Source organism: Colossoma macropomum, unplaced genomic scaffold, assembly GCF_904425465.1.
Source record: "Colossoma macropomum unplaced genomic scaffold, Colossoma_macropomum, whole genome shotgun sequence".
NCBI classification, from domain to species: domain Eukaryota; kingdom Metazoa; phylum Chordata; class Actinopteri; order Characiformes; family Serrasalmidae; genus Colossoma; species Colossoma macropomum.
The window spans coordinates 25,326,284-25,341,618 of NW_023494787.1; the positions used below are offsets into that span (position 1 = coordinate 25,326,284).

The 15,335-nt window shown below is 39.8% G+C and overlaps 2 protein-coding genes across 2 annotated transcripts; both read left to right on the forward strand.

Annotated features, from left to right (window-relative positions):
• Positions 1 to 205: 205 nt before the first annotated feature.
• LOC118804897 (tektin-2-like) lies at positions 206 to 7,875 on the forward strand. The gene is made up of 9 exons (XM_036565510.1): positions 206 to 348; positions 3,652 to 3,820; positions 4,038 to 4,163; positions 4,630 to 4,835; positions 4,926 to 5,069; positions 5,198 to 5,312; positions 5,414 to 5,521; positions 6,819 to 6,962; positions 7,852 to 7,875. Exons 3-9 carry the CDS (start codon positions 4,113 to 4,115, stop codon positions 7,873 to 7,875), a joined length of 792 nt encoding a protein of 263 aa, XP_036421403.1. The 5' UTR covers positions 206 to 348; positions 3,652 to 3,820; positions 4,038 to 4,112.
• Positions 7,876 to 10,378: 2,503 nt separating this feature from the next.
• stmnd1 (stathmin domain containing 1) lies at positions 10,379 to 14,963 on the forward strand. Its single transcript, XM_036566629.1, has 5 exons — positions 10,379 to 10,603; positions 10,853 to 10,988; positions 12,448 to 12,578; positions 12,705 to 12,836; positions 14,143 to 14,963. The coding sequence occupies exons 1-5, from the start codon at positions 10,535 to 10,537 to the stop codon at positions 14,368 to 14,370; spliced, it is 696 nt and encodes a 231-aa protein (XP_036422522.1). The 5' UTR covers positions 10,379 to 10,534; the 3' UTR covers positions 14,371 to 14,963.
• The last annotated feature ends 372 nt before the right edge of the window (positions 14,964 to 15,335 follow it).

The window sequence follows — 15,335 nt, forward strand, 5'->3', positions numbered from 1 at the left end:
GCCGCTGGAAGCGGCTCGTCTACTTCAGCGCATGCCATTGGCTGGAGGAGCTTGAACGGCTGCAAAGCCTTTTCTCATTCGCAGAGCTGAGGGGCCAAAGAACCTGAGGGCGGTGTTAAGGTCTCTAACGTTTCTGTGGCTTTCTGTGGTTTGATGATAGCAGGAAAATAAAGTCTCAATGGCGCCATCTGATGGGCAGACCAAGAACTGAGTGTGGGTTGTACTATTTACCTCAGTTCCGTGTGCTTAAGCTAATTTGTGATGGGTTTGTACTTTCCTGAGTGTTTTCAACGGATAATACGAATGTTTGTGAGGAAGGGAATCCACTTTTTACTCAACGACATTTTAGTGAGTGACATTTAGTTACTAATTCCTATTTTGGGTTTAATTTCTGCTCTGTTGGTTCAGCATCTCTGCTGTTTTGTGATCGGTCAGACCTCTCACAACGTTTGTAACTTTATTTTGAATCAGGAAAGCATCAAGAAGAACAAAAAGCAGGTTTTTAACCTGGTACTTTACTACTACTACTACTTCTACTTAAGCTATTACTACTTCTACTTAAGCTTCTCTCTCTCTCTCTCTCTCTCTCTCTCTCTCTCTCTCTCTCTCTCTTACTTAAAAAAATATAATCAGTGTATATCTTTTATAAACACTCTTAATAACATGCTTCACTGGTTCTTTAGCAAAGGGAATGGTTTAGAACCATTCTATTTAGAACTATAAACTCCATTTAGAACCATGAGTTCCATATAGCACCATCATTATCATCATCATTTAAGCCGCTAATCCTCCTGGGTCGCAGGAGGAGCCTGTCCCAGTGCTCAGTGGGCAGAAGGCAGGAAACTCCCTGAACAGGTTGCCAATCCATCACAGGAACAAAGACATACAATCAAACACACACACACACACACACACACACACACACACACACACAGCTAGGGTCAATTTAGTACCTCCAGTTACCTTGACTGCATGTCTTTTGGAATGTGGGAGGATGACACAGGGAGAACATGCTAATTCCATTTCTATTTCCATTTACAGCATTTAGCAGACAATTCCACACAGAAGGACCCTGGTTGCCCTGTCAGGGAACTAAACCCCTTCTTGCTGTGAGATGTGTCATATATGGTTCTATATAGACATTTTCTGAAAATGATTCTATGTAGCACCCAGAAGCGTTCTTCTACTATTACAAGCTTGACATCCTAACAATAGAAGAACCCTACATAGCACCTACATTGGTGCTACATACAACCATTTTCAAAAAAGTTCTCCATAGAACCATATACAATACATTCTCCATCAATATGAAGAACCATTTTACCATACAAAGAAACTAAAGAACCCCTGAAGAACCACCTTTGTTAGGAGTATAGTTTTTAAAAAAGGCTAATGAATGTATGATAGAAGGTTTGTATAGACTATTCTAGTCTCTTTACACTTTGCAGGCGAAAGTGGAGTTTCATAATGCTGACAAAGCTACAGTAATGGTTGGAGCTTGTTGATCTCTAGTGGAGATTTTCAGGACATCTGCCATATTATTGCTGTAGTCCATCAAAAGTCACTGCAATGTCTAATGGTCCCCTTTTAATTTCTCTCTCAGTCTTCAGGGTTGTCAAGGGCTGATTCAAGTAATGCTGTATTTTCCAGTTATTCACTATGGTTACTGTGTGTAACCACCATGTTTTGGCCATGTGGTCCTTTCGTTCACTCAAGCTGTGTGTGTAGAGATTACTATATGAAAACCACATTTGTGCCTTTAAAGCTGTCGTAAATAGTTTTGTGAATTTCCACTGTGTAAGACGTTATGTATAATGTGTTAAACTACAGTCATGCCAAACAGTCTTGTTCTTTTTTTAAGCAGTTTGTGAGGGGCCTCTGCAGCAGCCCTCCACACCCAGCTTGCAGAGGAACTACAGTTATTACACCATAACCTGTGTGCTACTGTTTTTTCTACTGTCTACTGGCCTCCCCTACACAACATTAAAAGGGAATTCCAGCCAAACGTGTTATTTGTCATGTTATGTAAAATTCCCCATCAATACCAGACAGATCATACGTAGATTTTCTTTCAAAAAGTCACTAAATCAAATTTGATTGCTTTAGAAGTTCGATCATTTTTGTTGCTGTACATGCTGTACATGGGACATTTTTTCTTAAGGTTTCCAGTGTAGGTTATTATTATTTACTGTCTCATTTGTGGAACATTTGACTTATTTTTGAGTTTTGCTTATTTTTGCACTTTCTTTTTGATATAGGAAGATTTTAAAGATTGTTTCTTTTATTTTGACTGCATCTGCTCTTGTGTGGACTCCAGGAATACTAGCAACCTCTTTGTGGAAGCTAATGGGGATCTAAATGAAAGAAAGAACAATAAGCCAGTTGAGAAGTGAGAAACCAGTGTATTTCGGCAGTGATTGCTGTGTATACTGGTCATCCAGAAATGTAAAGGTGCCACTGTTCATTAACATTTCTGGTTTTATTCAGCTTAATAAGCTTTATATACCAGTACACAATATGCTACATCTTGAGGTCATATGAGTTTTGTTATGTTTCTATGGAGATAGTATAATTTCAAATGTGCGCATATTCCATTCCAGAGATGCTTACTTTTTAACAGCATGTTGTTTACAGTTGTTACAGTTTAAATCCTTCACAAGTAATATAGCAGCCCTCTTTGTCATATCTGTCTTAGCACTGTACTACTACAGTTACTACTTCATCATGTGGTAGGTAAAGACAGAAATGCAATGTCAGCTAATTTGCCCTCATTTAAAACTATTTTTGACTACAAAGTGATATTCTGAGGTATGCCTGTGGTATTTCACATGAAGTTTTAGGTTTAGTATAAAAATTGTACCTTATTCAGAATACAGAAATTTAATATCTGTATTCATCCGCTATTTTGTAAAGGCAGTATTCAGAATACAGTTACTTCTTACATTTTTAGAGAATAGTTTTATATTGCTGAATCACACAATTGTGAAAATATGTACCATTTTTAAAGAAACACGATCAATGTTTGTTTATTAAATGTTTAGAATCAGTTCACAGCGTGTAGCAAACATGCTCATCAGACAAACTCTGAAGAGGAACTCAATTAACAACTTCTTCACAACCTGAAGTTCTTACTAAAGCCTGAGTAGACTGATAAATCAGTGTGATGAGCTAGTTATTAATCTCACTCTTACTGAGCTCTTTTGAGGTATGGTCAAACGAATAATCTCCTCAGTAGTGGACATATTTGTAGTGAGTTTAGCGCTGGTGTTGGACTGGACTCCTGCTTGGGGGGATTGTGGGAGCAGCAGTGAACCGAAGCAGATGAGAGGGAAACAAAAAAGTTACGAATTTCAGAAATTCTTTAAATGAGAAGTGAATTTCTAATGAAACATATTTCAAGAAACAGAATAGCTACATGACAAACACTGACAACCAGTGTGAATTAAATAATACAAATCCAGTGTGCCATTTATTATAAATGTATTCTATGTGTATTTGCAATATATATTTGCTCTTTTAAGTATTGTAATGGAATACGTTACTGGATGCATTTAAGACAATGTAGTCAATATTCAGCCATCACTACTTTTTCAAAGTATTTTGCCTGACCCTGTATATATATATATATATATTGCTATTACCTTCCTATAGGAAAACTCATAACTCATCCAGCAAGTCCTTAAAGCCTGGCCCAAGATACACTCAGCTGGACTGGACCACCAAAAATCAGCTAATCACCAGCAGATCTGAACTGCAGAGACTGACAGCAAGCCAGATCAGCCAAGACCTGCAATGTGTGAGGGATGATGCCACCACCCAGGTGAACAGTCTGCATAAGTCTCTTAATCTCTCTCTCTCCCCAAATGTTGAATAAATGTGTTCAAATTATTGTGTGATCCAGCATTAATCATTTTACTAGGCTGATTCTTTGAGTTAATAGCCAAATAAAAATGACTATTTCATTTGTATGACTATTGCATGTATAAATGATTCTCTACCCATTTTTATGTGGCACTACTAAAAGATCTTTTTTCTAGGTTCTCTGGGCCACTCGAAGCACACAATTCAACCTCAGCTGCCGTGTGGAAGAATTGAAGCTTTGGAAGAGCCAAATGGCTAATAGTATCACACAAGTTGATCAGGAGATCTCTCTACTGGAGCAGGTATTTTAGCTGGCACAACAGACATCTCTCCCAATCTACTTAAAGGCTGTGTTCAGTAAGTATGATTTTATAATCATAACATCATGTTGTCAGTCAAGTCAGGTATTTCTGACTTCCCAGAAAGCTTTCGATGGAAGTTGACGGGGCAAAACTTCCAAAATAATTGTCAAGCTGTTACTAATGTCCTAAAAGCTCTTCAAATTGAGCATACAGGCAAACGTGAATAATTAAATAAGTATTTCCTCTTGACTCTGAATCACTTAGTTAGGGTTTTTATGAATTTTAAACATTTATGTATATATAGGGGTCCTATAAACCAGCTCTAGGTGGGTTTATCTGCTGTATTCCAATTTTATTTTGTCATATGGATTTGAAATCTGCCAGTTTGATTGGCTATTTCAGAGATTTAATCTAGCTCGGGAGCTAAACCCCAGCTGCTAACAGCTCTGGTCTGTGGTCCGTGCAGGTGAAGGCATCTGCTGAGACATGCCTGCAGGAGAAAGCCCTCTACACACAGGTTCTTGAGGAGTGTGTGACGCTGCGTGATGGCCGCTTGGCTGGAGATCTTGTCTATGACCATGTGGAGGAGCAGCTGGCCAGAGAGGTACAACTGTGTGAAGACGTCAAGCAGCTGGTTCAGCAGAGGATCACTGAGGTGCTGGAACATCAGAGGTGAACTACCAAAAGAATCATCATACACGACAGATTTTTATTGACTTAAAGCTTTATTTATGTAAGTCATTGTCCTAAACTCATATTCAGGACATTAAAGGAGATGCGTAGTCAGCTGTTAGCTGACCAGAAGGACAAAGGCGATGCGATCAATCTCAACAGTCAGTGCCTTACCTTGAACCTCCAGTCTCCCAGTATTGGATACAGATACCAAATCTCCAATGTCACCAAAGGGTCAGTCTTTGAATAGCTCTCTCACCTGTTCAGCTCTTAGTGCAGTTCTAGATACTATATAGCCTTCATAGTGTTCCTTGCTCCTTCCTTGTTCTTTGGTATTAATGTTAAGTCTTTATTAAGTGCAGAATCTTGACTTATGAGCAGTGGATAGCACATTGCCAGAACTTGAAGAAAAGTGCAGAAAAGGTGGTCCTGGACTCTTCCTATTTCCGCAACAACCTGCAGTACTCACTCTCTCAGGTAGGCAACAGGGCAAACGTAGACTGAGTGACACAGCTTACATCTTTGTCCATTTATTTCATTTCAACAAGTTGACATGTAATCATCTTCTTGTCTTACAGCTCATTCATTCTCTGGAGGCCCAGCGCATTGCTACAGAGTTCTCTTTTCGCAAGAGGCTGGACGAACTGAGCAGAGCCAAGGACGCTCTTGAATGGGAAAAGCAGCAGGTGAGATCCACACAGTTAAATGTTAGCATGAACTGATACTGGTTATTATGAGTGACTTAGTGCCACCTTCTAATGTATTGGGTCTATAGATATCGCTGTTGTTGAAAGAAAACCTTGTATCTCCATTTTTGATGGTTTTTTGTTTTTGACATTTTGAAAATACCTGTTGCCCTTTACACTGTTCATGATGAATGAACTAAAAGAAATGACCAAAAATGACTCGGAAAAATGTCTGGTTCCATTGACTTACATTAAAAATAAAGTAGTTTTTTCCTTCTCCTGTCCTCCGCAGACTTGCATTGATTTTCCCCAATTTTTTATAATCTTTATATCATTGCTGTCCAACTGTTACAGTTGCCACTACGCATTCCTGTAGGTAGCATTCTCCTTGCATCCACCAAACCCAGATTTGTCCATCAGACTGCCACACATAGTAAAGCATGACTCATCACTCCAGATAGCACGTTTCCACTGCTCCAGTGCACAGCGTCGGTGTGCTTTACACCACTTGAGCCGACACTTGGCATTGCGCACAGTGATGTTAGGCTTATGTGCAGCTGCTTGGATGTGGATACCCATTTCATGAATCTCCCTGATGCACAGGTTTTGTGCTGATGTTGTTTCCAGAGGCAGTTTGGAACTCTGGAATTTTATGCGCTACGTGCTTCAGCACTCGACAGCCCCGCTCTGTGAGTTTGCGTGGTCTGTCTCTTTCTGAACGAGCTGTTGTTGCTCCTAGATGTTTCCATTTCACAATAATAGCACTTACAGCTGGCTGGGGCAGATCTAGCTGGAAAGAAATTTCACAAACTCATCTTTGGCAAATGTGGCATCCTATCACAGAGCCATGTTTAAAGTCACTAAGCTCTTCAGTAGGGCACATTCTACTGCCATTGCTTGTCAGTGGAGATTGCATTTGAACACAGCAACTGTCCTTTACCTTGTGTGAAAATTTCATGATGAATAGATCAACAAAAAAGCTCCAAAATTACTTGAAATAAAATCTTTTTACATTCACTTGTAAATGTAATGTAATGTAAATTTTAGTGGGCAATGATGCTATGTGCTAGTATCAAAAGCACTTTTTTCTATATAGAACAACATCTTTTGGGTTTTCTTAATACAATGTATTTGTTTGTTTGATAAACAAATGGGTCTGAACCCATTCTGTACTGTGACCTGCATTTTTTAATATCTTTGTCCTGTTGTACAAGCTTTTGAGGGTCAACAGTGCTATTTTAAAATGGCTAAATTAGAAATTATGACTGTAGATCTGCAATTCTATATAACTGTTCAGGTGATGGAAGCAGTAAATGAGCTACAGGCAGAGATGCAGAAGGTGGAGAGTCAGATCCTCAGCTCTGGCTCTGAGGAGCAGCTCGCTCAGACTCAGCTGGACATCCTAGCTCAGAGATTGAACTATGAACTCTGTCTGGATCAGGTGAGTTGGACACACTGGTGAGGAATTTACAGACTGCCCGAGGGTCATACTTACCCTCCTCTGGTCTGCATTTAGATGCTGTGAGCTCATACAGGGTTGGACAGATTATGGGTAGAACTGTAGTTTGGTATCTTTATACTTAATAAATATAAATTTCTTTTCTAATATGATTTCACCTGGATTACTTTTGGACTACTTCTGATTTTAGATTGTTTCCCCTGCGCTTCCTTAAAGGTAAAGTTGTTTTTCTACACCTACTGTATTGCAGCCAAACATTGCACTTTTGCAGGAGACAAAGAGCCTGTGCAGGAACACTTTCACCCTCAAGAAGAAGCTCCTTCTTTCACAGTGAGTCAATTTAAGATTTTATAACTGATTATAATTTCTGATTATAACTACCAACGCCCTAACAACCACCTGGAATAGCATAGCAATGGCCAAACAAAACCTTAGCAGCCACCTGGTCACCTGGGATATGATAGCAATGGCCAAACCACACCTTAGCAACCACCTGGGATACCATAGCAATGACCTAGCAACATCTTAGCAATGATCAGAGATTCCTTAATAACATTTGTTCCTTAACTTTCCTCTTGTACTTCCTCACTGGAGTTTTAACAGTAGAGTAGTTTTAGTAGTTTTTGTCCAAGAAAGAAAAATGATGTCTTATGAAGTCTTCCCATTTATACTCTGCAGAAAAACACTGGATGCAATGTACAGGAACTTGTTCAATTTGGAGAACGCTGTGAACAAAAAGACACGTTCGATTGGGATAGACCTAAAGTGCCAGGAGATTCGTCAGAGACTTCTTGGCCTTTGTAGAATGCCCACAATCCCCATGGACTGAGCAGACATCTAGGATTCCTCCATCTGTGCAATGATTTCACAGGGTGTGAAGAGTAATGGTCGGTGATACACAGCAAAGATATGAGAACCGAACCTTTTTCGTCTTTCCTGGATCTGACACCTAACATTAGATTAAACCTGAATAAATGTATTTTGACACCTGTGTGCTGGTTATTGTTACTGTGCAAACATTAATTTAAGGATACAGTATTCCCTCTGTCTGCATTATTTATATTTATAACGGGTTTATATTTATATTTATTATTTATAATGGGTCATTGATAAACTGGGATGGTATTCAGAAAGCAGAGTTAGAGGACTGATCTCAGATCAGATTACTCTGTATTTATGATAATTACAGTCACAAAAACTTATTCTAGATCATCACTCCTACTGCTGAGTAAAAAGAGGAACAGGGCAAACGTTTTTTGAAGTGTTGGAATTAATGTAAAATACAGATTCTTTTCACACACACATCTTCTAAACCGCTTATATTTTGTTTTACATTGTTTCATTCAAGCCATGTTTAAGCAGAATACAACCAGTTAAATTGCTGGTTACCACATTAAGTCATTTTTAGGTTGAACTGACAGGTCATTTTTACAGTGAGGTGAAAACCAGACCTGGTATGCTGTGTTTAGCAGGTCAGTGAAACAGGGCTTAAGAATTCATAAACACATCCATTCCAGTAGAGTTTAATGTGAGCAACGTGTCAAACGCACATTACATGCATTCGGCCCTTTATGTTGTACGTGTGAGTTTTGTTTTGGCACATGTCGGCCTGGCACCAGACAAACAAGTGTCACCGACCTTTCAATCACTCCGTCGCTATTTTTTTTCCTACCCGCTTTCAGATAAGCCCCGCCTCCTGCGCTGTGATAGGCACGTTAGTTCACTGGCTGTGTCCCGTATCGCATACCTCTGCTATAAGTACACTGAAAAAAAGGTGCTTTGAACTGATTAAAGTAGTTGCACATGAAGACAGTTTATTACATGAGCATAATAATGGCCAAAAAAAAGTTAAAGAAAGAAATTTTGTCAATGTAACATATTTTCTTTGTGTGCAACCACTTAACATCATCCCCTTTAAGCATACACATAGGTTCTTTGAGTGTTCATGGTTCTATATAGAACCATTGTCTTTAGTAAAGAACCCTTGAGAACAATTATTTTGAAGAATTTGTCAAGTATGAATTCTTCCAAAATATTAGTGCATCTACACTCATCAAACAGAAGACAAGAAGTGGATTTCTTACAACAGATGGACGGAATCTGAAGGGTGTGAACTCTGGACGCTATTAATCCAGAACTCCTCTATGGCTTAGGACAACCTTTAATAGGGTATTGTAATGTGTTTAATAAATATTTGCCACAGTAGTTTTGGGTTATGTGTTCTCTAGCATTTTTGGTGTCTTTTGCTGTGGACTCTGTTTAGGGGAGGGGGCTAGGAACCACCCCAGGGGTGTGAGTATATGTGTGTGTGAGCAGAGTTAGAGAGAGAAAGATTAAGTGGGTGGTGAATGAGCACCACAACTTGTGCGAAAGCTGTGTCTCTTTAACATTATTATGTTATCCTACTTTATTTATGTTGTAAAGTTATCAAAAGTTTTAAAGCACATACAGTTTGCATGAAAATAAAAGATGTGATTGAGCTCGATGACTGATAATGGTTTAAGATTATATTATTGTGAGCTAACATACAATCTGAATAGTGTAACAATAGTAACTCCGCTTTGGAGTAAGTGGTAATAAAATAATAAGTGAAAAATTTTATTTGCTCACAAGATTGAACATTTGAACAATCAAAAACTCATCATGGGGTGAGCTGCCCAGTTGTAATCTGTCCAAAATATTGGACTTATGCTGCCTTATAACTCCTGAACATTAACACCACTACAGTGTTGTAATTACTGGGGAGAAACGCTGAATTTTATTTATTTATTTATTTATTTTTATTATTTTTTTGCACAAGCCCTGACTTTTCTATGAGCCCTAATGTAATTCATGCCGATAAAAAATCATACCGGCTGATGCAAATCCTTTCCTGTTCATTTTGTTGCAGTAATGTGATATGAACTTTGTCTCTTTGACAGAAAGAGTAAACAATTTTTTCCCATCCAACCACTTGATATCAGGTCATACTTGTAAGTAGGAACTTCTGAGGAGGGCCTGAAGACAACATACATGCAATGTAAAACATGATGTAGCTTTTAATATTAACAAAGTAAGTAACTGGGTTAAGTGGAAATTTTGAGTTTTTAACTTCAGATAGGTTCACAGAAGAATAACTTCAAATAAGTTAACAGTTAATATTTGTTAGCTTATTATTTGAAGTTCAGAGAGCTCAGCATTTCGAGTTAACCTGGTTACTGCCTGTTTTTAGTTTAAAATCTGCATCATGTTTTGTAGTGTACACAGTGTGTACTTTACTCCCCCTGGGGATAAGTGTTCAGTCTACGGTGCTCGATACGGGACGCAGCCCTTGTGAGCGTGAACTTTTAGCCAATCCGGGCGCAGGGGGCGGGGTTTGTCGGAAAACAGGTGGGGAAAAATAACGCGGGTCAGATTTATTGTAGCAACGAGCCTTAGCGACGGAGAGAGTCCATGGAGACGAGGGTCGCGGGTCCTGGATCATGTGTAGGAATGCGGCACTGCTTTAAAACTACTGAACGACCAGTTTGGCGAATAACTGCTGAAACATCACAGCGCCGTCATACAGAGTGAAGATGGGGTGCGGGAGCTCCAAAACTACGGTGGTCGAACCCGTGAAGCCGGACAGTCTGGACCCAAACGAGGTAGGAGACTCGAACTCCCATTGTTTTCGCTTCATAAAGCTGTAGAAACATTAAAATGGTCAGAAACAGGAGCTGGTGAAGACGACAGGTCTGAGAAGTTTGCTAAGCTGAGAATTCATCAGCACTTTTTAGTGGACATTAATTTTTTATCAGCCTGTAGATAACCCCGCCTGGACGCTACGTTGTGTCTGAAACTGAGAGTCACTGTGTTGTGGGTTTCAGTGCCACCGTTTTGTATTAACCCCTCAGGTTGTAGCGGCGCGTGGAGGAGCTCGCGGTGACTCCGCCGTGTCCAAGCAGACCACGGACAGTGGATTGGGGCTGGAGGCCGGAGAGACCATTGGCCTGCCGGGGGCAGTGCCCAGGATACTCCCACCGTTGAGAGGTAGGAGGTGAAAAGCAGTCTATCATGTTCCCCAGCTGTGAAAATGTGCTGTCTTGGGTCACTGTGGCCTTTAAATGAGGTTGCACTTTGGAGTAAAACATGTAACACCTACAGTACTGAATTAACTCTTAAAGGGGAACTCCACAGATTTTTCACAATTTTAAATTAAAATTAAATGGTTGAGATGTAAACAAAGTTGTCCAGAGTGGTTTGGTGTAGAATGTTTCGTTCTAGAGAAACTTACAGAGTCAGAATTGTTCAGAGTGGTTTTGATAGGAACCAGACGTCTGAAGTGTTCAGTGCCTCTAAAAGCTCCCTTACATGAAATGGTTATGAATACATGACCTGATGTCTGAGACATTGTTTTACGATAGTTTTGTGATAAAGTTTTAACCTAAAACGTATTTTCATCTATTCATGGTGGAGAGATACATGAAGGGTGTTCTAAGGCAAAATAGTCCCAAAGAAAGCTTTTTTTTTCAGATTTACTTCTATTGTACTATTGTATTGTACATTACATATATAAAGTCAGAAGAAGACACTTGTAGGTTTACCGGTGGTTTTGGATAGTAAATAAAATGGCTATATTTATGTTGAAGCCATCATGACCCCTGGTTCCTATCACCACCACTGTAAAGAAATATTAGTTTGTAAGTTGCTCTACAAATTAACCATTTTACATCAAATCACTCTGAATGACTGTTGTATATTTCAACCACTATATCATGCAGACATTTAGGAAAATCAGTGGAATTTACCTTTAAGGTCTTTATTTGTGTTCGGCAGAATTTACCTGAACACTAGAGGCAGGGCCACTGTATGAGGGGGGAAGGTTAGGACCATTCCAAGAGCCCTGAAGAGACAGGGGTCCACAAATATTGGACCTTTTTTGCATGGGATTTGTAGGCTTACTGAAATATTCTTAACTGAAACACCTACTTCATTAAAAAATAATCAAAGACTAGTTTTAGACAGACAATAATGTATTCTGTCACCCCTTCCAGCAGGCCTATATGCCCTATGACTAGCGGTGTTAATTTTACACTGTAGGTATTAATTCAGTCCTGGTATGTTTGCTGTGTACACTGGATCCACTAGGTGGCATACTTTCTTCATGGTTCTGGTGCAAAGTTGAATAATGTCCTACACTGGAGTAATTTAATGACTGTGCAGGCTGTCTGGTGCTGTCCTTATCCATATATGCTGTCCATAACACCCTAAATGACCAGGGTCCACTGGCCCAAAGTTTTATTACACACTTCTATAGAGTAAGAATAGCTCAGCCAGATTGCATTGAAGTCCCTGTAGTTACTGACTAATAAGCCTTAGTATATAGTAAGCGTGGGGTTTTAAGGGGTTAAGGGACATCTGGGAGACATTTACCCTTTAAAAAAGAACCTCTAACTACAGTTGGAACAGAAATGCAACAGTGACCAACTCTTCATGCCTGTACCGTTAGCTCAGAGTCCAAGGCCGGTGCAGGAGAGCCAGAGGCCGGAGTCCAGTGCAATTTTGGAGGAGCTGCTGAGTCAGGGCATCATTCCAGCCCAGCCTAAAGTCGCAGGCAGTGGAGAGGCTTACAACATCACGGTGAGCAGTCTGTTACAGCGTGATGAGTTGCAAGCACGGTATCCAGTGCTGTTGATGTCTTTGAGGGTTTGAAGACAAATTCCAGTTTGACTGTGTGAATGTGTGAATGTTTATGATGTGCTTCAGTTGGATGACGCAGGGAGGCCGAGGAGGAGGCCGCCACCTCGTCTAGAGTCACTGAAGATTCGTAAAGAACAAGAGGTCACAAGAAAGGAAGACATCGAAGAAAAGATGAGACAAGTGGAGGAGAGAAGAAAAGTACAGCAAAAGCAAAACCTAATTACACTTTTTCCAGTTCTTTGTATTTTTGCACCAAAAAAATATTTCTGTTGGCCATCAGCTTCACAAACTCTAGAGCTCTATGTTCATCAAACATCAACTAAAGCATTGTTCCCTAACCCCAGTACTGGACCTCCCCTGCACTGCACAGTCACATAACATTTTGTTTTCCCTTCTCTGACACACCTGATTCAGCTCAATAAGGGTTTAATAATTATCTAATGCTATGAATCAGACATGTTAGAGTACAGAAAACATAAAACTATGAAGTGCAGGAGGAAGCTCTAAGGCTGTAATTGGGGAAACACTGAACTTAAGCTGTGCAGTTCCAGTCCTGCATAGTGTCAAGCATTCCCTGTTCCAACACACCTTATCCGGCTCATGGAAAGCCTAAATAGTCATTTCAGCCTAAAACTAGCATTTAATACGCTCTTTGTCATGTCAGGTATTATTCTGAAATGCAGCATTCCAGTCCTCATTAGTTTGACAGAATTCACGATTTTGTATTTTTGTGTTTTCATCTATCAGTGTTCCCTTACTGCAATACCCAGCATGCCTTATGCAAATACGTTGTGTAACTATCTAGAATATAGAAATCAGGTAATTAAAATCCTGCAATGAAAAACCAAAGAAATCCTGCTAACATAGCCACTAATGCAGAGGCTAACAAAAACAAACATGATATTTGGCTTCTTAGCAGTAATGCTGGCTACCTGGCTTCCTTGTTCATTAGCCAGCTAGCAGAAAAAAAACAGCTTGGCTTCAACTACCTGTCCCAAAGCCCTTAATGTTTTTCAGATACATCATCAGAAAGGGGTTTTCCTAGTCTTGAAACCAGGAAATCTTACTCTAGAGACTTTTGTGGCACCACTGTAGTCAAGTAGGCATGTTTACAACAGATGTTTTTTTATTTTTTTATTTTAGGTTAGGGTGCCTCTTTAACAGTTGATAGTAGCTGATTATGTGGATCAATCTGATTCAGTTTAAATTTGCTGCAGAGCACAGTTCCAATTCCAGACCCCTAATGAGCAAGCGAAGGGTTGATAGTGGCAGGAAAAAACCTTGAAAGTAACTAAAATGGGAAAATCCTCCTCTGGCCCACACGGGATTAAGTGTGTTATGGCAGGAGATACTTGAAACTGTGCTGGGCAGTGGATCTTCCAGACTAGAACTGAGAGCCCCTCAACTAACATGCAGTCACCATGTTTTACTGATGTGGCTGGTGGCCATTGTCCTCTGGAGGCTAAATGTACTGCACTGTAAGCTACCATTTCTCTGTGTGTAGGTACGGGAGGATGAGCTGCGGACCAGACTGAGGGCCAAGTCCGCACGGCCTCGTGCAGCTGCTCCAGTGGGGGCTGAGGTTGATGCTGAAGCTCCCCCTCTCCCATCCACAAACAAAGATCCCCATACGGGCAGCAGTTCAGGAGATTCAGTGGATAGGAGACTGACTTATTCTCCAGAGCTGGAAAACGACTCAACGTTTCAGCAGATTGCTGATGAGTTATTTTAGCCTAGCGCTGCCCCTAGACCCCTAAACTAAAGCTGGGCCAATACAGCTTATTTCTTATAGTTAGTATATATTTAGCATGTTATAGGCACGTATATAGCACATATATTCTGGGAAGGTTTTTTTGCACTTGCACTTTATAATGCTCTTATATAGCTTTTTAATACTGAACTTCCACACTGTCTTAACACAGTTTAACAGAATTATTGGATGTTTGTGAACATGCTGTAAGAACAGTGTGGCTCATATGTGAGTTCCGTGAGTTGCCATCCAGTGAAATATTGAACAAAGAGGAAGCTTTATCATTCTTTACTACCTTCATTCTTTAAGACGCTGTTTTCCAAAGAAAAATGAAACAATAGCCACTTTCTTAGACATATAGACATTAACCACAGTGATTATTTCTATGAAAGAATGAGCACGTATGAATGAGAGTGTACATTAGGTTCAAACATTTTGTGTCAAATGAAAGAGAGTATGCATCATTGTCTTTGAGAGAGACCTCAATGTCTGAACTATAACATATACATTTGCCTTGCATACTGATACCTTCACATATGCAAAATGAACCCAAATTAAATCAATTTATGTGTAAATGTGTCAGCTGCACTGATCTTTAGCAATCAAAAGCAAAGATTTCTAATGAAACAAGGCCATGTAGAGCTGCTTAGTCCACAAGGTGGCAGTGTTTGATCAGCTGGTCAATATGTTTTAATAACAGGAGCTTTACCATGCTGCCAAGGGAATATGTGTAGGTGTGAATCCGAGAGTGATCTCTCACATGGTCATTGTACGTAACTTTATCTCTTTGTAATTAGCAGAGTGGCAAAAACTAGGTCTCATAAAAACATAGGGTGTTTTGTTTTCTTATGAGGAGATCATATGTACGTGTGGGGTGTCTTTGAATATTCAACTGGCAATAATTTAGCTGACACTCAGCCCTGAAGGTCCTGTTTATATTTACACCT